The sequence below is a fragment of the Hippocampus comes genome, unplaced genomic scaffold (assembly GCF_001891065.2).
Source record: "Hippocampus comes isolate QL1 unplaced genomic scaffold, H_comes_QL1_v1.1 scaffold104, whole genome shotgun sequence".
NCBI classification, from domain to species: Eukaryota; Metazoa; Chordata; class Actinopteri; order Syngnathiformes; family Syngnathidae; genus Hippocampus; species Hippocampus comes.
In genome coordinates, this window is record NW_017806072.1 from 4704384 (window position 1) to 4728790 (window position 24407).

The window sequence follows — 24407 nt, forward strand, 5'->3', positions numbered from 1 at the left end:
GATCTAGCTTCAGTATCTACACACATAGACAGTGAGGTCTATGTGGCCTCTTGGCCAATCGGAGGCCAGGATGATGCTCGGTAAGCCAATAGCAGAGCAGCTATGAGTATGTTGAGCCCAGGAAACTCGCAGCTGTGACCGAAATAAACATCGTTCACTATGTAAACAAGTGTGGTGGTTGCTGTTGCCTTTTTTCGAACGAAGCAGTAGAGGTCGCTGTTGGATAAGACTTCGTTGTAGTGAATGTCTTCGCGAGGCTGGAGCAGACAAAATGATTTCGTATAACGCAACAGGGGGTTTTTCGTCGTATGGGGGGCAGGGGAATGGGAATTGTGTTAATGCATGAAGATTTTTTCACATAAGGGGGTATTTTCGCCCATGCAGGTTTCGTTCTAGAGGAGTTTCACTGTACTCTCATTTGAGTTGAGTTTTAATTGTTAACCTCATTATTGTTCCTATTTCTCGCCCTTGAGCTAGCCTTCCTCAGTGTTAAACTTAAATTTCTCCTTGCTTTTCCATAGATGAGTCTCTGTCAGCCTCTGCACACCATACTAATGGATTTCTTGAAGATTTAAGTCCAACAAGGCCATCGCTATCGCCCTCGCCACCCTTTTTCACTACTGCCTTGGAGAAGGAAAAAAACATGCCTGGCATGCAACAACTCATTCCTCAACCCCGCCATGAATCCTTCACTCTAGGTGACTTTGGTGCAAAAGACTCACAGCCTCTTCCTACTCCAGCACTGCATCCATCTCAACTTGTTCTGGGATCCTTTCCACAATTAGAAGAATCCAAACTTTCAAGAGCCTGGAAAGTGGCTCAGATAAATTCTGCCAAACAAACAGTTCTTTTGCAAACGCCTTCAATATCTCAAATGCAATTGCAGTTAAATTCATCAAGGCCTCCTGCTTTTGAAAGGTCTACAGTGCCACCGCTTAGTTTTACAAAAGAAGAAGCTCAAGTTGTTCGAGGCAGTGAGTCAGAAAAAACACTTAGAACAGTGACCTTACTAGCCAGTGAACCAGGTGATCCACTGGATTTCAGTGATATTCCATCAGACGAAGCTTACATTTTAGATCATGTCTCTACAAAGGCTCCAAGTACAATAAAGCATGGGAACGATGTTCGCACAAGTGGTTCCTCAATGCCAGAGAATAAACAAGTGAACATTCTCGCCAATCCACATGAGATTTTATCCCCAAGCTACCATGTGCCTTTCATCGGCCCTTATCTCATTTCCTCATCATCTGAACCGACCGATGCTCCACCAGAGGACCTCTACCCCACAAATAGCATGGACTTCGACTGGGGAAGTGGAGATTATTTGGAGACGATAGCATTCAGTCCAGAGGAAGAGGACTACACTCTGGCCACCAAGGTTCCCGACATTTACGATCAAGAGGAGAATAGAGAACATTACGATACAGCCTTTCCCTCCAGGGTGGGAACATCCCTTTCGTCCTTGCGTCATCTTCATACCCTGCCGTCTTCAAGCCCGATGAACATCTACTCAACACATTTACTTCTAACATCAATAGAACCCTCATATACTTCCCCAGTTCACCCCACAAGAGATTACGTACAAGAGCTTACTCCCACAATTATCAGTGAGACATTAGAAGCATCAGACAACATAGACTGGTTGGATACTTACACTATTCAACCAACCGATGCCTTATTACCTGACATGAACAGTTTGGAGTATTACACCACACAGCTGACTAAAGGGAAATCTGGTTCAGGGAGTGAAGCTGAACAAAGAGGGTATGTCACTGTGCTCCCGATCAGTTCTTCAGACATCACCCCCACCACCAGCATCACCCGTGATGTAAAACTGACTGAGAATGACTCCAAAAGTGATTTTTCAGGCTCTGAACCTCACAGTGAAACAACTATCATAAGAACAACAGAGATATTCAATAGTTCCAAGCCTTTTCTATACCATTCCATCGTCACAACACCCTTTCTTGATGCCCCCTCCTCCTTATGGGCCACTCACAAGTCAACTGCAGATGGGTTTGCAGGTACTCATACTGTTGGCCTGCACAGCTCTGTAGTTACACTGCCTAGCCCTACAGATTTTTTGCCAGATGCTGGAATGTCTTCCTTCACTCTGACTGATGTCCAGTGGTTTGTCACAGAGGTCTTCCCACTAAGTACTACACTGCACCCTACTTCAGTTTTCACTGCAACGACAGCTTTCTCCGATGGTCCTACAGGAAATCCTTCATCTGAACAAATGTTCAATATCAGTTCAGTCTCATCCAATGGCTCTCTGGCCCCCCCTGTTATGTTGGGTGATCAAGGAGTGACAAAAGATGAATTTGACAACCCAGCCACAATGACCTTGATCCCAACCAACAGTGAAGCTAATACCATCTCACCCATAGCCACATCTCCAAGTGCCAGCACAAGTTCTCATCAAACTGTCAACGTTATCCCTGTCACGGATGGTGAGTGGCAGACTACAACGCTGACATCCAGACGGTACCTCTGCAACCTTGAGAAGTCTGAGTATTTAATTAAAATAGGTAAGTCATCAAATTCTCCTTTATTCGGTTTCACATATCTAGACTTTGTGTGTAAATGACATTTTGATGACATTTCCAAATGAATTTTTGATGGCTATTCTGTCACCTGACTTAATACTTTACTGTCCAGGTTTCCCATCAGGGACCAAAGATGAAGATGCCACATCTCGGATTGGAGAAATCCTTAAGCAGGAATTCAACAAATCATTTGAGTTACAGGTACATGCTTTTCTACAGTGGAGTTTGAAAGATGCTTTATTGATTTTGTACTATAAATACAGTGGTGTGTTGACTTATGAGTTTAATTTGTCTCATGACCTTGCCCCACTGTCAAAAAAAAAAAACCCGTATCTCAAATCATCTTTTCCTATTGAAATTAATGGAAACACCATTAATCTGTTGCAGTCCCCCCACCCCTCCTAAAAAAAAAAAAGAAAGAAAAAGAAGAAAAATACCATGATACAGTATTGTACTTTACCACAAAGTAATTGCGTCATTAAATATGATATGAGGATTTCAACAGATTCTGCATCATGATTTTAGGTTTCAATGCCCGTTGATGTAATGCTCCCTTTGATGTGCACATCCTGGCCACAAGAGGACATAATAACAAACATTACAATGAAAGAAATCACAGTGATATACAATAGTAAGATACAGTAATATCTCATTTTTCACAGAGGTTAAAGATCATCAAAATAATTTTAATATCCCACAGAGACAACCCAAAAACACAGGAATCCAGAAGGAGCAAATACTGTACATGGTACTAAAACATCCGTGCAATTTTTTTGCCCATCACTGACATTTTGCATTGTGTGTCACGATTCACTGAGTGAACATTTGTTAGTTACTGTATGTGCTTTGGTTTAACATACTGTAAGTTTTATTGCCAGTGGCAATAAACCACTTGAGGCAAGCACTGCATATTGAATTGGTCATCATCTGCTGCATGTTCTGAAGTTAGCTTCGTCCTTTTAGTGCTTGCAATTCAAATTTTTGCTCACAACTCAAGGGAAAAAAATAAAATAAATAATAATTGGCCGAGCTACGGCTCCTGTCTCCCAAAAAATTGTAAGTCGACATACCACTGTACAGTTATGTATTTTTACTGTAGTGACTGCACCAAGCAAATGTTTCAAAAGAGTAAACCTGATTGCTTTGTATGTTAAGGTTATAGAGCCACCACCAAAGTTTGTATTTCGGGTCGTATCCGATCCAGTTGTGTACACAGCCATATCTGTCATCAACGCCTTGCGAAGTTCAGGACGCCACTTCCTATTTATTTTGCCCGACTGGATGACACAAGTTAATAAATATCAAGTACACACAGGTGAGTTAGCCTTCAAATGATTCAAATATTCGATATATTTTTCAGCATAATATTTTGTAATCGTACTCGACTTAAATACCTTCTTCCTGTGTCTATGTGCAGTGTTGCAGTTTGTTCCAGGTCACATTGATGTACGGTTTTGCAACTTCAGTGAGCGCATTGAGCGAGGTTTGACAATGGCCTTTGCAGAAGTGCGCCAGCGCTCCAAGGCATCAACCAATTTCACAGTGCATGTGAGTGCAGGGAAATGGTGGGAAAATGTGAATTATCACCTTGCACTTTCAAAATATCAACATTTCATACCAGAAGTAAAAATTAAAGAAACAGCAGTTTGGTTTGATGAATTTTTCCTTTGCTTCTTGCAAGCAAAATCTGCTTTGTGTAATCTAGAGCTGGCAACTGTTATGAATTGTCCATAGCTCATTAGGCAAATCTCTGCCCGCGACCTCATTATGGCCAGAACATATAGTGTTGTGGATATTAAAAAAAAAATATGTATATATGTCATGGCAATAGGTCACATTGCAAAACAGGTTGAAAACAAGCAAAAATAATTGGTAGATAACAAGCAAAAATAATTGGTAGATAATTGTGATCTATACTTGACAACACGCCGCTTCTGCCAGTGGCTCCGGGGATGTAATGTGTCGCTGCGGAAGCTAACAGACGAGTCCAAAGTTATCTGAACGATAATGACTTGACTCATCCCGATCGCCGATTGTTTTAATACATTATTATCATCAGCAACATACAAGGACAGCTATAAAAAGTGTAGCTTCATTGACAAATTAATGTGATCACTGGCATGCAAACAACAAGTGTGTGATAACTTTGTCCTTCATAGAATAATAAACACCATCACACTGCACTATTTTGTTACACTGTCACTGTCATAAGAACACTTGCTGTAACACACCGAATGGCCATGTCTGGTTAAAGCTTAACGAATGGTGAGTGACATTCTCAATCATCAACTCGCCTGCCTGTTGACCCAAGGCAGCCTTGGTTAGTTCATGAGCTAGCTCCTGACTAGCACCTCTCGTTAGTATGTGTAAAGCATGAACTTATATATAACGGACGGACAATGCCACTTTCCCACCTTAGCAAGAAGCTAAGCCACCGGTGGCAATCTTGCTTTGCCACTCACTAAGCGCGCCTGAGTTGAATACACTGATTTTTTTCCACTGCATTTTCCCATTATTTTCTGTCGTGTTCTGTCTGTGCTGTGAGGACGGAATGCCGTGTTGCGTCACGGTGAAATCCGCAAGGTGGGCGACGTGGCGTTAAATTGCAAAATGTTCAACTCAAGAGCGCCGTTGTGGCGATGTCACAAAGGGCATCCAATAAGGGAGAGGTTGGCAGTGTGATTTCAGAGTGCTAATAGCAGTAGACCAACCAGCAGGAAAAGCCTCCCTGTTACTTACTGGTAGGCTGCGATGCAAGCAGCTCCAACTTTGGGCAGGCTTGCACTCGGGTGCTGTTGCACTTGCGCAATGCTCCACGCAAACACCAAGAAAACCAAGTGCGGTGTGAAAAGGGCTTTGGGCATAAGAAAGATGTGCGGTATTTAATTGACAGTTAAACAGTTAAAGATTGCGTGGTTTCATCACATTCAGTGAACACGCCTAGGGTGTCACAGAGAGGAAAGAACATACCATATTTGGGGCATGTTTTTTTTAATCTCTCAAATTTGGCACAATTATTAAAAATCTTCTCTCTTCTTTCTTGAGTGTCAGATTTATAGACATTTTTCTTGGCATTTTATAGAGATGTTTTTTTTGGGGGGGGGGGGATTTGTATCCGTTATGAAATATATTTTGATAAATACTGCCTAGAAAGCAACACCTACTTTTTTAAGCCTTTAAAAAAAAGTAGTCATTATAAAGACTTTTGTTTTCAGACTTGTCTTTGATTTATTTTTATTTTTATTTTGTAATGCTCTTGACAACTATTGTCTGATTAAAATCAAAACAAACACCCATTGTCTGTCAAAGGGTCCTCTAGATGTCTGAGAATCTTCACCTCAACATTGCAATTCTGATTCTGAAAATCCTTCAGCTTTCTCTTCCTGTCTAGTACATAGCAAGTATCTGTGAATTACCTATTGTCAGCCAAACCCCAAACACACTCTTTTTATTCATGCTCCAATTTTTGAGGATTATAGGATCTTGTTTTTTTGTTAATAAAGTACTTATTTTGATAAGTACAGAATTGGCTTGTGTTGAATTTTGTGTAACCTAATCTTGTGGCTGTTCTATATTTCAGGATTGTTTCGGAATTTGTTGCAGTGTGGAATCATTTCATAAATAAAGAAATAAAAATGCCCCGGCCCAATTGTTTGCCCTACTTTGGATTAACTGAAGAAGGAAGTGTTTCAGAGACTGACGAGATTTTCTGCAAAAGTAAAGCTGATAATGACCTTGCCCTGTAGACCTTATAAATTGAACAGGATTGTCACATTGTGCTGCAGATGATCAACATTACCATGGCAGTTCCTAAAAATCAGCAACAACTGAGGAAGTATCCAGTGGATATCACCTTCATTGTGCACAGCCCCCAGGGTTATCTCATGGGATCAGAGGTTAGCATTGCTCTCATGAAGCTCACTAAGGTGGAATTCAGCTATTACATGGGCTTCCCTGTCCTGCAGATTGCCGAGCGTAAGTCTTACAGATTTTTTTAAACATTATTACGACAGTATTTTTCATTTAAATGTACAGCACAGTGATCTCTCTTATTTGACCTTTGTTCCGATGGTGGCTGGAACAATGTCATGACATTATGGTGTTATGATTTTTTTTTTTCCCCTTCATCAAAAGCATTTCATTATCCAAAGTTAAACACAAGCCAGTCCCTTCGCTCCTCCTGGGTGAGAACAGGTAAGATGGTTTCTGTTAATTGTGATGATCTGTCATCATGTTAATCAGCTTGTGCAACTTTGGTGTAAAATGTTTATTCTGCATATCTTACTTCTGCTTTTCAAAAATATAGTTCTCTTGGGAGTGCTGGACAGTGAAGTGGGCCAGAGGACCTTTCAAGCGAACATCGAGCGCAGGGTGGCCATGCTGCTTGGGGAAGCCATGGGATTAGTCAGACGTGTCAAGAGAGCCACCAACGTTGGCAACAGTAGCGTTCAGGTACCATGTGTATATAGTGTATTTTTAAAGTGACAGTGACCTATCTGTGTCAGAGTGAATATCTCACGATTAGTTTCTTGATTTGGCAAACAATTATGTTTCAGTGACTATCTTTAGAACATTGTGGTGCTTACGGAGTTGTTGATCTTTGCACATTTCTCTGTTTGTAAATAGATGACTGAACATTAAGAAAGATTTCTTCCTTTTGCTGATTGCCATCGCCTGATGCAAATGCTAACTACCTTGCTATCAAGTGACTATCGAGGGCTCCTTATTTGAGGCAAAGTGTTCGTGTAACCACTGAAAGCCTTCCTGCTTTACTAATCAGGCTCCAGCTTTTGTGGGGTTGCCCTGCACCTGCTCATCAGCCTCACGTGGCGCTGGATGGGAACATGTTGCCATGGCAACATCATCCCATTCAGCATCCCATTCAAGATCACAACTGCACCAAGTGTTGTTCCTTTTCTTCCCTGTAGCCCCACTTGATGCTTCCTGTGAGCTGCAAAGCTGCACAAATCACATAAATTATTCATTGTTACACTTGCCATTTTGCTTTCAGCATGATGAAGACATTGTCTGTTTTTTAGCGGGTATACATCCACAGAGCCAGCGAATGGTGTTTGGTTAAAGATTTAGCCATCAGAAGAAAGGGAAATGCAACACAGAAAGTTCTGAAACTTGAAGGCTGCCGAGTGATAACTATCTTCCTGACTGAATAGCAACCTAACTGCGCCAGACCTTTCTGTCTTGTGTCATTAAAACAGAAAGCATTTCAGGAGCAGTGCTAAGCATTATGTGCTGCGTCATTCTGCCTCTGAGCATTCAGAGGGAGTTTGTGCATACACAAACACATAATTGCGATAAAATAAGCAATTTGAGTTGGCTTGAAGTATATAAAAAAACTTTTTATCTCACACACTGCATTAATTGACTTAGCTGTGAGGTAGAACCATGTTATCATGAAAATACGATTATTACTTTGAGTTTATCATGTCAGACACCATTCAGCTAACCTTTTTTTGGTAATATTAATCCTATTTATGCTATTGACTGTTTTTGTCTTGGATTCAATCCATGTGTTGGAGCCTTTTGGGTGACGTTTGTATGTTCTTGCTCTTGTGTGTGGACTCTTGCAGGTTAATTGACAACTTAGAATTGTTCTTAAATGTGAATGTGAGTGTGGATAGTTATCTGTCAAGAGTATATGGGCTCTCTTTTAGTATATGGCACATATAGAAATGCTGGGATATCCTAATTTTTGTGCAGGCACAAGGCTAACCGCTCTGCGCCAGGGTGTGCATACCGCTATGGCGAGGGTGTGTCCTTGAAGATAACCCAGACGGAGTGACAGTTTGCTGACAGAAAGTCGGTCTAACGCTGTGCCTGTTCAAACCACCTGTAGATAGTGGCACAATTGATCAAACGTGATTGTGGCGAATTGAATGGATCCATCCATCCATTTTCTAATCCGCTTATCCTCACGAAGGTCGCGGGCGTGCTGGAGCCTATCCCAGCCTTCTTCGAGCAGTAAGCGGGATCCACCTTGAATTGGTTGCCAGCCAATCGCAGGGCTCATGTAGACGAACAACCATCTGCGCTCACAATCACACCTGCCATGTTTTTGGAATGTGGGAGGAAAGCAGAGTACCTGGAGAAAACCCACATAGGCACAGGGAGAACATGCAAACTCCACACAGGAAGGCCGGAGCCAGAATCAAACGCTGCACCTCTGCAATGTGGCGGACACGCTAATCAGTGGATCACCATGCCGCCTATGTTTAATATTATTATTATTGTTATTATAGTTGTAAAATGTTCCCACGAGTCGGCATGCAGCTGTGTGTGGGTGCGGCGCACACAAACAATCAAGGGTGGTGATACATATAGTATCTGAGGTCCATGAATTACAGATTTAAGTTGCCAGTGGTTAACATTTGCTCACTTAACGAGTGTATTCGCTTGCGTTGTCTGTTGCCACACCGGCCAAGCCCAGTGACAATGTTCTGGTTGCACACAGATTGCTTTGTCGCTATGAGACGGATCCATGTGAGATGTAAAAGATGCTTTGAATATCAATGCATGGAAGAGGCTGTGTTCATTTCCACGAGGGTACAAAATGCCCTTTTTTTTTTAATGCGCCGGCTTGCATGCGGTTGCAAAATTACCAACACCCGGTCTAATATGCCTCCCTGCAGATTTACACCAAGTGCTGCACAGGTCACAAAAAGAGCCCTATTTTCAGTATTTTGATTGACCGGTGATCCACCCATGATGTATCTCGCATTATCGCAAAATTAGCTGATTGTCCAAGTGAACTCTGCTTTATGTCAATTCATAGGTTGTGAGCATGAACCGACCTGTAGGTGTGGACCATCCCCTGGAAGTTGTGTATTTTGTGGAGCGTCCTGATGGCCAGAGGGTCCCTGCTGTTGAAATGGCCAACATTCTCAACAGCTTGGATGTCCAAAAGGCCGCCATCATCTTGGGCTATCGTGTTGAGGGTGTTTTAGCACAACGTGAGTATCTTCATCATGACAGTTCGCTGTTATTGTGGTGCTTGATACCGGTAAGATAACTTCAAGCTGTTTTTTTTTTTTTTTTTTTTTTTTTTAAGCCAAGTTGTTTGTTTAGCTGTATATAATTATTGAATGTCTTATTTATTATTGTTTTGAAGCAACAAACACAAATGAATTGAATTATTGTAACCTTTCCATTGAAGAAAGAAAATCTCTAGCCATGGTAATTTAAATAACTTAAAACTGACGATAGTAGTATCTGCCAAATGCATATTAAAAAGCCTCAAAGCTTCTGGGAGACTGAAAAAGAACACCGTACCTCCTTTGAAACATGGAGGAGGCTCTGTTATGTTCTGGGGCTGCTTTGCTTCATATGACACAGGGTTTGTGAATCTGTGCATGTGCGATGAACACTCGATGCCGGAGTGAAAAAAAAAATGGGCGGCGGGGTCTTCCAACAAGATAAAGACCCAAAACTCAAAGCTAAAAATATCCAAGAATGGCTCTGAACAAAGCACAGGATTATTGTGAGGTGGCTTTCTGAGCCCTGATCTAAATCCTATTGAACACAAATTTGGGTCAACAGGTGCATAAGTCTCAAGTCTACAGAAAATGTTTGATTGCAGTCATCAAAAGGTTGTGCAACAAAGTTCTTTTGTCTAAGCCATTTCGATTTGTTTTTTTAATTTTTGCGGACCACAAAAAGCAATGGTTTTCAGCGATTTTTTTTTTACTTAGATTACTTTTATCAGTGATATTAGCGACCATTGTGGGGCTGTCTTTTTTTTTTTTTTTTTTAACAAAAAGCACATTGTAAATAAATATCTTATTTTGTCCATGCGTGTATACAGATTAAGGGCCCAAAGTTCTAACCATGTGATCCTTCATGTTCGTTAATTACTCTCCCTTGCGTGCAATGTACCAACATTCTGACTCCGAAGAAGGGACAACAGGCTAATGAGAGTCCCTCAAGGGAACTCCCTCCTCATGCTGACTGTTTTTACTTAATTAACTTCCCCAAGGGATAAAGCAAAAGGTAATTTCAAGTAATGGTGTGTTTTGTTAAAATTACAGCTAAAAGACAAGAACCAACTCTCCGACGAAAAACGCCATCTCCATCGTGTGTGAGGCATAACTTAAGAGCAATAGAATCGAATGCTTACAGTATGTGTACAACTCCTATCCTTTACACTTCAGCTGTAGAGAAGGTGCCATTGTCATCTTCTGACACTGAGAACCCCAAAATCTGGATCATCATCGGAGTGGTGATTCCTCTACTGGTGGCCATTGTCATTATTGCCATCCTCTACTGGAAATTGTGCCGGTCAGACAAGTTGGAGTTCCAGCCAGATGCCATGACGTCCATCCAGCAGAGACAGAAGGTAGATACTGCAGAGCTTTTCTGGAATCAAGGTTTATTTCCTTATTTAAACCAATTTCAGGTTGTCCTCTTACTTATCGTTTATTACAATCAAAGAACGAGATTACAGCTGGCAGGACGGCATTATTTCAGCAAGGATTTTATGAAAGAACATGAGCTGGAAAAGACATATGAGCTGGAAAGAACATATCTAATATTGGAATGGACCCATTTAGTACTGTACTTTTTTTTTCTCTTTTCTATGATTTTTTCTTTTCCATATTATCTGTAGTACAAAGTCAATTCCCCAAAAGTTGACACGGTGTGTTAAACAAAGAAAAACAGAATACAATGAGTTGCAAATCATGATCAACCAAAGACAAGATAAACTGAAAATCTGATCAACTTTTTTTTATTGTTTTTAGCAAATGATCATTAACTTTGAATCTTATGGCTGCTCTCCAAAACATTTTGGAACATCCAACAGGTGAACAGGCTATGTGGGACCAGGCTTCTCTGGACCTGAGCTCATCTAAGATGGGCTGATGCAAAGTGTTCGGTGGTCTGACGAGTCCACGTTTCAAATTGTTTTTGGAAATTGTGGACGTCGTGTCTTTCTTCATTGGAATTGGGTTTGTATTTGAACAGTATGGCACAGTGTCACTGTTGAATGGTTCACTGGCCTGACTTCCATGCAGACAGCATGTGCAGCAGCAGCTCCCACTCAGTGATGGTGTGAATGCAAATGTTAACTGGTTGTCTGTTCCTGTATGTACACATTATTGACTTGAATCGACCCCTCTTGTGGCTTTACATAGGTTTGGATAGCTTCCATCTTCCTGCAAGCCAGAACAGAAAAAGTTGGATAGATAATTACTGTACAACAAAGCTATTTTTTTCTTCCAAGAAATACATAGCATAGCATTTTGCATGGGTCCTAAAACAGCACCAGACAGCAATATTGTTTCTCAGATGCTCATTCCTCAGGCAAGTCCCATCTCCCGACATCATTAAAGGATACTTAAATGTATTTTTGGCCTTCCTGTCTTACTAGGCAGTGTTTGATGTGTCTTTGTCAAGTTTTTTCCCTCTTCGACCAGTAAATGCTCTGCTTTGAAGCTCATGAACTCATCTTTCTGTAATTTGGTTACATGTACAAAAGAGACTAATTTAACTTCATAATCTGTCACATAATACCACTCACCCTTCTGCTCACAGTCTGCTACCTCACAGAGCCCCGTTCACCGGGCACTACCTCAACATGAGATGGGTAAAGAGTGTAGCAAAGAAGAAGAAGGAGAGTGGTGTTATGAGGAGGAAGAAGAGGAATATGAAGAGGAAGAGAATGAGGAGGAGGAAATCAATGTTAAAAACAGAAAGGTATCATTTAGGAGTTGCAGAGTATGTTAAGACAAGTCATATTTCTTTACTATTAAAAGATTGCGTAGCTACAGATGGGACGAATCCACCTGTCAACTGTTGCATCTGCCCAGGGAACAATCACTCTAAAGAGCGAAGACCATACAAACAGTGAGGAGGAGGAAGAAAGCAACGAAGAAGAGGATCACGAGGAGGAAGAAGAAGAAGAAATTAAGCAGCCTGAAACAAAGTCATTCAAAGCAGAAGAAAAGCATGGACAGAAAAACAAAGCAGCACAAAAGAGAACAGAGGGGATGAAGAAAGAAGAGCGAATGACAGTGTTCCCAAAGGGGAGGCTGGTCAAGAAGGAGGTACAGGCTGTAGTAGCCAAACAGATTGTTGTGTTTGCAGCTTCGCTGGACATTAGGCTCATGCTTTGCCCTCTGTAAACTGTGTGTCATGTCTCCAGTAGTTGTTGTTCTTTGGATTTGTAGGGGCATAAAATATCTCTGTGGTGAAGTAGTAGATTTAGAGTTTATGTTTAGAGTTTATGTTTGTTGTGGCTAAAATTAGTTATTTTTGTAGGGCGGATTACCATTAGCCTCCTCAATCCTAGCATTCAGTTTCGGTGTGGGTTACAAAAAAAATGGGTCACTATTTCCAATTGTGTGCATTTGGGATCACTCTTTCGAAGGCTGCCATTGTTTGTATGACAGACGCACTGCACAGATGTCCACACCATAGCAAATAAACATCACCCATCTTACAAGCAGTAGGTGCCTTTGTATATTTGACAGGCAACGATTGGGAGCATATCGAATTTCATTGACCTCAATTTCACACATGTCTCATCACTGTCATACAAACCTCTTATCCAACATAACTTGATTTGAAGATGTGATCACAAAATTGAGTCTTTTTTTTTCAAGGCATCCATGCCTAGCCAGAACCAGGTTGTAACCCTGCTGTTGATTTAAGCATTCACATTTTGAAAGCACTCTCGTTTTTGAAGTAAATGTCTCTTGTTTCAGTTACAGGCCCCCAGTGTGAAAGGCTTTGACTTTGCTAAGCTGCATCTCGGCCAGCAGAATAGAGATGATGTCATGGTGGTCCAAGAATCCATCCCAGCGGGGCCTCTGCCCACCTCAGATAAGGAAGGCCCCAGTTCTTCCCAGAATGGGGATGTCCCCACCCCCAAATCCAAAAACTCTGCCTCCTCCACCAGAGCATCCCGCAGCTTTCGAAGACGAGAGAGGTCAGTGCTCCTGGCAGTGCAAAGGAGGAGGGGGATTTTATCACTACAGTTTTTCTGTTCAAGGTTTTATGAAACCAAAGAAAGAAAATAGCATGATAGAACTCCATTATGTCAGCTTTATTGTCAAATATGCTCTATGTACAACATACAGCACAGATGAAATTTCTTTCCTCTCAACCACAGTCCAAACATGCAGTGCATTAAAAACACACACAGCTAAAAATAAGATTAATATTCTTCCGTTATAGGTTGTATCCAGCCAAAGAAATAAATTCACATCGATATAAATTTTGAAACTACCATCCTAGTGTGTAAGTTTGATTTTTAGTGATAGCGATTGTATTTAAAGCACAAAAAAGAGGAAGACCTACTTGCTATAAAGTCAGCTTTCCTTGCATGTTATTTTTACATTATACCCCATACACACACACACACACACACACACACTGTACCTCCAGTGAGTGTTTTTATCTCTCTTTTAGGTTGCAATGTTATAAGGCATAGTAAGTAAGCCAATGTTATTAAATAAATGGTCATGTTAATGCATTTGCATTCTGTTAACAGAAATAAGCTCAACAGTATTAATAATAATGTCACCACTGATTCTGATTGTACTTTTGTTGCTGTTTTTTTTTTTAACTTTAAAATCTAAAGTCAATAAAATTATTCAACTCAATTCTCTCAGTCAGCCACACACACAAAGCTTTGACTGATTCGCTGATCAATAATTGGTATACGAGACTGTGAGGGCTTTTTATTTATTTATTTGTTTATGTATTTATTGTTTCCCTCGTCCTCAGTTTGTCCAAATATGGCCCCATACCCCAGTGGGGATTCAATCTCGCCAAGAAGAATACATTAAGAATTGTATTATTCTAACAAGCTTTGAACCAAACACATTATCTTAGAAACTTCCCAGCTTTTGACCTCCAAACTAAACTGCTAGTTTTTATTATGCACGCTATTCCAGCACGCAAGCCCATCCTCAGGCTTTAATTATTCATTCAAGTGTGTATTTTGTGCTTAGGATCTCCCCGTCAGACGGCGATTCCATGGTGAGTGACCGCTCCAGTGGGCGCGAGTCAACTGAGGAGAACCAGAGAGCCCAGGCCACACCCAGTGACAGCAAGCAGACAAGTAAGATCCCCATCAATGTTTTAAATGGCAAGTGGCCCTGGCAACACTCAAGCCACTTTTCTATACACAGCAAAAGAGGGGGAGGGGAAGAGAAACACTGGAAAGAACTGACCGGGCTATGTGACTAAGTGAGATGATATTCTGTGTATCTCACGAGAATTTAGTTGGAAAAGTACCAACAAAAAAAGTGTACAAAAATGTTAAATTAAGCTTTCTAGCAATATATGACAAAAAAAACTTAAGGTGCACTCCTAAATTTTGAGTAAAATTGTGTGGGATTAGCGTATGTAGCATGGTTATTACATGTTCTGTTGTTGGAAAAACAAAACATTTTGTCAAGCATAATTGTCAGAAAAGGGCATTACTTTTCGGACAACATCTTATTAAATTTCAGAGCAGGGTGTACGGGATTACAGGGAGAAACGGGACACATGAAGGATCATTATTTTGTGTCCAAAATTAGTCCCAAAAAGAAAAAAAAGGGAAACAAAAAGCGGAAGTTATTTTGACAGCATGTCGACAGATTGAAGGTTGCAGCGCCACTCTGAGACGCACTGGAGCCAGAAGCATTCAAGCATACTGACTACATGTAGCACACTGCAGCCTGCCTGATCTCACCCACACTCGACTGACCTCTGTTTTTTATTACTGATAAATCTTTTCCTGTAACGATCAGCATGGTGTTTGTGAATAGAGTATGTCGTGTATGAGATAACACGTACCCCAATGTGGAAGCAGTATTTTTTTAAGTATAGACAAGAAGTTTTCATCAGTTGTTTTAACCCTTTCATGCACCCTAAAACCTGATAACATGATAAGCTGTCCCTGAAAGGGTTAAATGAACTCATTATGACCTTTGGGAAAGCTGCTATCATTCATGGGAACTATGAATGACCTTAACATGTGGGGCCCTATTTTCATGCCCAGCCCAAATCTATATAGTATAACAGCCCACATGGGTGATGTTTTCTTTCTTTTGCTATTTTCGTACATGCATGGGCGCAGTTAGAAATGGGCGCTTGCGTCATTATGGGACTGAACACAGCCGACTTGTTTCCCGGCCAATCAAAGCGGCTCCCCTCATTCCCCTTCAGCGCAGGTGGGGCACGCCGTTGAAAGGTTAATGGACTCCCTGGACTCCGCGCAGGAGATTGGCGCATGCAAAACACGTTTATAAGAAAAAAAGATCTCAACTTGCGGAGGATGTAAAGTTGGCCGTTGATACAGTGAGAAAGCCACATACTGACATTGATGTACTTCAGCGGTGGGTAAAACTGTTGTGATAAACTTCCACATGAATCACACATTTACTGGCGTTCTGTTTAACGCTATGTTGTATTTGTACTCAGCAGTACATTACGGATATTTTACTCGTCATGTGGAAGTTCAAACATGATAGCAGGAATGCCCTCATCAAAAATGCTTTTCAGTGTAGCGGTGACATTGTGACAGGCCATGCAATATAAAGCATCATGTTGTACTTGTCAAACAATGTCATTGATTCAAACCTACCTGGCATGTAACCAGGAGTGCTAAATACTCCTTGTATTTTCAGGAGTTTGTTGACATTTTCAGGGACAAAGATTAATTTTGTTTGGAAGCAGGACATGCCATTCAGGTTATGTTCAGTGATAGTTTATATTAATCCGAAAGGGAATATTTTTGATGTTGCATTGCTGAGCTTTACAAAGATCCGCATTTGAATCTCCACTGATTTGTGAACAGCCCTAAAATGTACCTTTCCCCGCCCAAGTTGTAAGATTTCCGACATGTGCCTGTTACATGCTTGTTATTTCATGTTAATTTGTTCACTGCCATGTGCGGGGATCTTCGCTTCACGACAGAGTATCAAATTTGTGTGACCTACCAGTTGACCATCGATGTTCTCGATTTAGAATTACATCTGAATGCCCTTCCTTACTCACAATCGATTTGTGGTCTTTGAACTTTACCGAGGACTGATCTTTTCCAATATAACTGTCTTTCCTTTCTATTGCGGTGCAGGCAAAAATAGAATTGGTAAGACTTTGTCTTCTTTCCATCTGCGTCTGTGAATCTCCCAATTGTTTTGTTTGGTTCTGTGATAGTTTTGTGCTTTGCTTGTTCCTACCATTCATCACTGTCAGCCCAACTGTCAGCGACATGAGTTAAATGTTGTTGCAGTCTACAAAAAAACTTTACCTTTTTTGGGGGGGGGTGGGGCATGACCCTAATCATCTTTTCTACAAGACAACCTAGTTTGACTCAATGTGGCCATTTAGACTTATGAACTGTAGTGATCAAGACTTTTAAACTGTTATTTCCATCCCTACAGGTCCGCCTCCTACAAATGGTCTCAATGAACAGATGTCATCCGCTTCCATATTTGAACATGTTGATCGGATGTCACGGGCCACAGATGTAAGCCGAAGACTCCCCAACAAAGTGCAGCTAATTGCCATGCAGCCCATGACGGTCCCACCCCTGAACAGCCACCCTGGTTCTGGCAAATTGCCCGATACCAACAAGGAGGTTCACCTTTCTTGATCCTCATTTTCACATTTGCAGCTTGATCGATCCAAAGTTCACGTCCTTTCTACATGATGTGTCCTCTCATCAGATCCAAGTAGCAATGAGGCAGAAATCGGAGATTGAGCATCATCGAAACAAGATCCGCCTGCGTGCCAAGAGGAAGGGCCACTATGACTTTCCTGCAATGAATGACATAGACCTTGTGGACCCCAAAGACCAGGATCACATTTACCATAAAGCACAGCTGCAAATGGATAAGATTTTAGATCAAAATGTGCAGGTTCCCTCAGTCTTCAAGGAACCCCCCAAAAAGTTGGTGTAGGTTTCATTTATTTTAATTGTGGAAACTTTTTTTATATATAATGAGATAATATTTCATTTTGTATCCAGTGCTCGAGGGAGGCGCTCTCCCAAACAGAGGATGAAGGGGCAGTCAAATGGAGGCATGACAGATGCAGACAAAGATCACCTCATCACCGAAGACACTGACGCTGTTTGTAGGAAGTGTCCTGGGGTCAACAATGTGGCTTATGTGGTAAGTTTAATGTGGGTGGCTTGGTCATGAAGACGTCTGTGCGTGGAAGATCACAACTTTTCGTTGAGCCTTAGCCTCCAGACTGAATGGAACTACTTGGTGGCTTATACATTTTTTTGTGGTACATTTCAGTCGGATCCTGACCAAGCCCCAGGGTTGACCCACAGAAGCCCGTCACCCACCACAGATGAGGTCTTCCTAGGTCCCGCTTCCTCACCTCCTGGACATGCCCCTGCCCCGCCCACTTACATGCCTCCACAGCCTTCCATCGAAGAGGCGCGGCAGCAAATGCATTCGCTGCTGGATGACGCCTTTGCCCTTGTGTCACCCACTTCCCAGGGCAGTTCCGCTGGAGTGACTCTGCCAGGGGTCAATGCCAATACGTCTGACTCCAGTCCTGCGGGCCGTGGCCCCCGACCTTGGGGCCCATCCTTTCCAGGTTTTGGCCCCTACACTGGTGTAAGTAGCTAATTGTTGGAGGTCGACAAAAACACCACGACAATTTTAATAATTGATCTGTCCTGAAATCACAAAACAAGTGTTCGCTGTAGATTCCCTTTCATTTTTTTCTTCACTTGAAGTCTGTATGTACAATAGCTTCAACGTATAATCGTTTCCAACTAATCTGTTAAGTACAGAAGACCACCTGGTGGCCCTCAATACAACGCTGTCAGTTCTCTCTACGGCTAAGGCGTTTCACTAATGTACACTGCATATGCTTGATCTTGAGCTCCTTTTGTCGGAGGCGGCCCAAATAGATGCCTGTTGTATAGATAATCACAGGTGATACTTATTTTCTGTGTGATGTTTTGTCAAGAAAATTTTCTATTGATGAAAATTGGATTTATTTCAACAGTTCAAATCAAAAAGTGAAACATAGATGTTATCAAGATTCATTCAACAACATAAAAATACTAATACTCTCTTATGAAGTTTCTTGAGATGGTAAATATGGGATATTTGTTCGCTATGTCATCATTGATTAAATCAAATAATTCATTCTTTGTAATGTCCATAATCTCCATTTGACTTTATCACTTTTTTTAATTGAATTTTCAACAATATTCATATTTATTGAGATGTACTTGAATATAAATTTCCTTGAATTGTGTAGCCGTAGACAATGTAATGAGACTGAGGGAGGAGAGGAGGATAAAGTTGTTCAGGCACACCTTTTAATTTATTTCAATTTGACACTGCAATGGCCTGTATTTGAAGTTGGATACTAAACGGCATCTTATAAGAGTATAAGGTGTTTAAATCAGTCATTACGAAAAGCGAGTACATCTTATTTATGATAATAAGCAGCAGCAGTATTTTTAAAATGAGCTTTGTAAGAACAAATCTAAGAAAATTGCTTCATAAAGCTCATTGTCTCCTGTTGTTGTCTTTCATCGCTGCTTCCATTCTCTATGCTCCCCTCAGAGATTCGGCGACCTGAGTGTGTCTCCCCCTCTGGTTCAAGGCTTAATGCCAAGGTTAGTAAAGCGTTCAATGGAAATCATGTACTTGAGCACATGTGGATTTTCATTCTCTTTTGTCCTCAACAAAGTCCTTTGTTATTGATCAGTGCTGAAAAATACCCACTTTGCCTTGTGTCCTGCATCATCCAGTCAGTCAGACTATGAATAATTTAAGGGATCATTTTTATTTTATTGGTTTAATGGAACAGGTCTCGGCCTTCATCTCTTAGCTACCCCCCAAAACACTCAGGCACTCTAGCAAATGAATACAACACATACACACCTAGAAAGTAGAGCACTGGGCCACATCTACTTGAGATAAATAAGTTAACAAGTGGTCATGTTTTACATTAGACAAAAGTCGGACTCTTGCTGCAGCAAAGTCTTTGTTCTATTGCGCGACTTAATGTTTGGAGGCTTGATTCAGTGAAAGTCTTGTATTCTCCAGGCAGGATCGTGGTCTGACTTACCTTCCCCCAGAAGAGGCACCAGGGCCCGGGGAGCAACTCCAGCTCAACAATTTTTACTCCAGCAGGGGACTCTACGCAGATGAGCTGCCTACATCGGCTCGGCCGCGGCCAGTAGGGAGCACTGCAGGTACAGTTGGAAATCCTTCTAAAAATCCCCCGTTTCATATTTACATCCATTTTAGTCATTAAAGTCACGGGTCATCAAGACGACCATAAAATACAAAGAACGTCTACGGTACTAATATTAGGACACGCTGGGCTAACTGTTAGCTTATCCGGTAACTGCATAGTGCAAACGCTTACCAACGTACTTACAGTACTGTACTTAAAAACATGCCTTTTGTCAATGATATTATGATAGATGACATGAGAGGCACATTATACAAACACTTAACACAACCAGTCTGGCAACAGCACAATTACTATTGCGGCCTCTGCTGACTTAGGGGTTACAAGTCAACTCGAAAGGCTGAGTCTCTCTTCAATTATTCAAGGCGTTGGGAGTGAGGCTTACATAAATGGTGTCAGACATTTACTGGAACGAGTGAATCTCAGGCAGCCAGAGAAAGACGCAACAAAAGTTGGAACAAAATGAAATATATTACACAAGACGGATGTGACATAATAAAGCCTTGATGTGTCTGTTTTGATGCGTGTGCAGGCGCCCACCTTCATCAACTTACACAGGTTGGCTTGTCCAGCCGTATGAATGGTTATCCCGCCGGGGTCAGAGGCTATCCAGGACAGAATGGAGGAATCAGCTGGAACAACTACCACGAGGACATTTATTGCAGAGCACTACCAGATAACAGTGCAGTGAGTGCAAATACCTACATAATTCTCTTGTCTTTTTTATATATATATATCAAAACCCACATGGGCGAAAATAACCCCTAGTGTGAAAAAATCTTCATGCATTAACACCATTCCCACTCTCCTGCCCCCCATACAACGAAAAAAAACCCTGTTCCGTTATACGAAATCTTTTTCTCTGCTCTTGCCTCGCAAAGAGATTCACTACAAGAAAGTCTAATCCAACAGCGAACTCTACTGCTTTGTTCGGAAACAACAACAGCAACCACCACACAGGTTTACATAGTGAACGATTTTTATTTCGTTCACAGCTCCGAGTTTCCTGAACGCAGCATACTCATAGCTGCTCTGCCATTGGCTTACCGAGCCTCATCCTGGCCTCCGATTGGCCAAGAGGGACCTCACTATCTATGTGTGTAGATACTGTAGCTCGATCCGTGGAAGATAGAGTGGAATGCATCCGATTAGCTGCTCAGAGTAAATTGCTTATGACTCGACGGATAGTCAAATAAACGAACGTTTCCTGAAATGCTTTACTTGTTATCATGCTAAAAACCTTACGCTAACTGGAGCGCTAATTAGAGAGAAGGCGATTTCCATCGCGCTAACTATGGCCATCGAGGACTACAAAGCGTCCCGTGGCTGGCTTTAAAAGTTCATTGCGTGACATCAGCACATTGGAAGTGGGTTAGGTGGTTTTTACTGGGGTATCTTCATTGTTGAAACAGAAACGCTGTTTCCTGGTCTTCACTGGTTCCTGCACTTTGTAATTGTAGACTGAGAATTTCCCTGAAATTGTGTTGTTTTTTTTTTTTTTTTTTACAATAATGTTTGCCATTGCAGTAGTGTATAGTACTTGTTAAACCTCCCTTTTCATACTGACAGACGTTTATTGCAGTCAAATAGGGTGACCAAAGTATTAGAGACAGCTAGTATGGTGCAATCCACTTCAATAATAAACGCAGCAATAGTGATGTACAGTCGGCGAAGTTACCTTCGCCGACTGTACATCACACGAGGGTGGAGGTGATGTTTTGATCGTTTTGGTTATTTGAATCAGGGTTATATGCCATTGAAACAATGCATTGGCATAAACTCCCTGTGGTTTTAACAACTAAGGTGAGCTTTGGCTCCAACTCAACCCACGAAGCTTGTCTTTCAGTTGAGATGAGTCACTTCAACATACATCTGAACGCAATTACTGTTGTACCTTCTTATTTAGGCAGGGCTTTATCGCCATCTTGTGCCTCCTTACAAAAACAAAAAGAGCACAAAAAGCTCAAATAGGTGAGTTTCTCAGCATTTTGCTAGGGATTGCTTCAGTTTCTCATGAAAAGACACAAATACTGTGAGTGAATTTGTGACTGTTGAACCACAAATGTTTTAGACCAGTGTTTTTCAAACTTTTTTGAGCCAAGGACACTTCTTCCATTGAAAAAATCTCGCGACACACCACTAGCTGAAAAGTGAAAAAAAACCCCGCTTATTTTAACAATTAACGTGTTGTATTGTTACTATAACCGTATTTAACATTGAAGAATGACGTTATAACAGCTTAAATTGGAATCAAATGAACACAAAGAAAAAAAGTATTTTATCATCTTTCATATTTATTGTTTCACCGTGGTCCTGCATTCACGCGTCACAAATTCGCTTGTCTCTGTTCAAACACAAAGCAATTGGCTTGCTGTTGCTGCCCCCTTGCGGTATGGGAGGGTACTACATGATTACTTTCTGGGCGATAGACCACACAGGCATACAAATTGGATATTTTCCCGCGGCACACCTGACAATGTCTCGCGGCACACTTGTGTGCCTCGGTACAGGGTTTGAAAAAAACTGTTTTAGACTACCTTACATTTTATTCAATGCATGGGAAGTCGCCCAAGAGCCGCTCCAACTTAGTACTGTATCCGACACTTCCTGTCTTGTCCTGACTTCTTCCTCGTCTATCTCGCAGATTCCCAGAAGTGTCCTCAGGGAGCCGTCAGCTCCTCCCGCCCACTTGGAAGTTGGGGCGGGTTACCCGTCAGCTCCACTCTCACTGGATGCGAGCCCTCCCACCCAGTCATCCGCCTCCTTGATCAAGGCCATCCGTGAGGAACTTTTGCGCCTGTCGCAGAAACAGAGTTACCATAGCTGAGGGAGCTCTGACCCCACCTGCTAATGTGACAATGCTTCCTGTGGAAGCCCACCGAGAAGCAAAGCAGAGAGATTGTCCTGCTACACGTCATTATTGAGGTGGCTAATTCATGTTTCTGGATGCTCTTTTGGAGATTTGAAATTAGCCAGGGGGTGTTTTGAGAATGAAATCACCTCCAGTATGTCACTATGGGACAGTGTTATTTACATGACGAACAGTATGAGATCCGGCATTCACATCCACATTAGATTTAGGTATTCAGTGTGATGATTTTCATGCACACATCGTTTTCAAGAACTGGTTAACCTCCATCTCATCTGAGCCATGCTTTGCCTTCATACTTTGTAGACGTTGATCTGGCTCCAAAGTGAGGTAACAGTTCACAGCCAGCGAATCGGTCCAGTCTCAAAGGAGTCTATAATACTTTACACACCATCAACCCATGATGCTACCTATTTCGCTTACCTGACGCAGAATTAGTCAGAGCTGTTACTCCTGGACCTTTTTGGGCTATTTGCATTCGAGTCCTTCAAGTTTTGTATGTTTTAGTAATTGTGATTAGAGATGTGAAGCTTTGAAATGCCTTGAAATCATCCATTTTCAAATGTAGATCAAACGGAAGAAAATATATTTACTTGGCAACACGTCATACATGTGCTCAGTGCTTGGCTTGTGTTTTGCTGCACTGAATGAAAATTAGACTACTTGGTAACGCTCAGGTCTGGTGGATTTATTAAAAAAAAAAAAAAGAAAGAAAGAAGAAAACAGGAAAATAGCGGTTGATTGCGGCTGCTGAAGGTTACACAGACCTGCAATGCGTTTATTAAATCACCATCTTTATTTCATGCAGTATTTGATTTTTTTGATGGCTTTTAAACACAGGGTACTGTATTTATAATTCATGTCTTGCTTATGTGCTTGTAAGGATTTTTAAAAAAATTGGCCTTGCCTTGTTTTCTGTGCACCATAAACAGGTTGGAATACTGGTTTATTTCCCTTACACATCAAGATTATGTCGGACCTGAAATTTTATTCTATTTAAATAAAGCAAAACAGTAAAAAGTGCCTTATGTTTTCTTCATGCTCTTACAGTGTGTGCTGTACTCAACCATAATGAACATAAAAAGGTCGGAGGGTGCATTGACACATATACCAGACTAAGACCTGCAAAAACAAATAACAATAAATAATAAACAACTAAGAAAACAAAGAGTTTTTTGTACTTTTCTCTGAAACATTGAATTTTCAGTTGGCTAATAACACATTTTAAAAAGGTGCATAGTTCATAATTTGATTTGGACAATTACAAGGATATTTTGGGCCTGGATCAAAATAGAAAAAAAAAAAAAAAACACTCCCAACCTACCAGACGATAATCGCGTGGAATCAACTTTAGAGACACTTGTAATTGGGCCTTTGCTGAGTTTGGATGGGGAAAATCCGCCCAAATATCCATATGTGTGTGTAGACTGAGGCAGTTTAATGTTGACCTCTATTTTCAGTACCTCGTGCTCTGTCTCTATCTGCTGTCTTTTATTTATTAATGCATAAATAATGTATATACAAATAATTTATTTTAACTGTATATTATTTTGCTTGTGCACTTCGGTTACGGTCCTACTGCAACCATTCTTCGCTGTCTCCTTGTGGTAGATGTTATTGTCGTACCAATTGCACGACTCTCAAAATACACATACGAGCACCCCTAAATTGTCTTTTTAAATGCTCATCGCCACAAAAATTGTCGATACCGCTTTTTTCAACCATAAACAAAAATGTCAGATAATTTTAGTCCGCTGAAATACACTATGACAATAACAAAGAAAGCATGACGTCATTTGACT

General features: G+C 41.2%; 1 protein-coding gene across 6 annotated transcripts in view; it reads left to right on the forward strand.

Moving 5' to 3' along the window:
• LOC109530453 (UPF0606 protein KIAA1549) overlaps nucleotides 1-23628 on the forward strand; it is a 32431-nt gene extending 8803 nt beyond the window's left edge. The window contains exons 3-22 of one of the 6 annotated variants that reach the window (XM_019894204.1): nucleotides 522-2531; nucleotides 2662-2750; nucleotides 3705-3864; nucleotides 3967-4097; nucleotides 6335-6524; nucleotides 6684-6743; nucleotides 6856-7001; nucleotides 9340-9517; nucleotides 10715-10899; nucleotides 13268-13491; nucleotides 14519-14655; nucleotides 16633-16647; nucleotides 16943-17139; nucleotides 17228-17457; nucleotides 17530-17674; nucleotides 17807-18133; nucleotides 19100-19152; nucleotides 19586-19734; nucleotides 20269-20423; nucleotides 22381-23628. In XM_019894204.1, coding sequence (XP_019749763.1) covers nucleotides 522-2531; nucleotides 2662-2750; nucleotides 3705-3864; nucleotides 3967-4097; nucleotides 6335-6524; nucleotides 6684-6743; nucleotides 6856-7001; nucleotides 9340-9517; nucleotides 10715-10899; nucleotides 13268-13491; nucleotides 14519-14655; nucleotides 16633-16647; nucleotides 16943-17139; nucleotides 17228-17457; nucleotides 17530-17674; nucleotides 17807-18133; nucleotides 19100-19152; nucleotides 19586-19734; nucleotides 20269-20423; nucleotides 22381-22563 — 4964 coding nt within the window. In that variant the 3' untranslated portion in view covers nucleotides 22564-23628. The remainder of the gene's footprint in view (nucleotides 1-521; nucleotides 2532-2661; nucleotides 2751-3704; nucleotides 3865-3966; nucleotides 4098-6334; nucleotides 6525-6683; nucleotides 6744-6855; nucleotides 7002-9339; nucleotides 9518-10714; nucleotides 10900-13267; nucleotides 13492-14518; nucleotides 14656-16632; nucleotides 16648-16942; nucleotides 17140-17227; nucleotides 17458-17529; nucleotides 17675-17806; nucleotides 18134-19099; nucleotides 19153-19585; nucleotides 19735-20268; nucleotides 20424-22380) is intronic. The other 5 variants (XM_019894205.1, XM_019894207.1, XM_019894208.1 and 2 more) reach the window with 5 other exon arrangements.
• The last annotated feature ends 779 nt before the right edge of the window (nucleotides 23629-24407 follow it).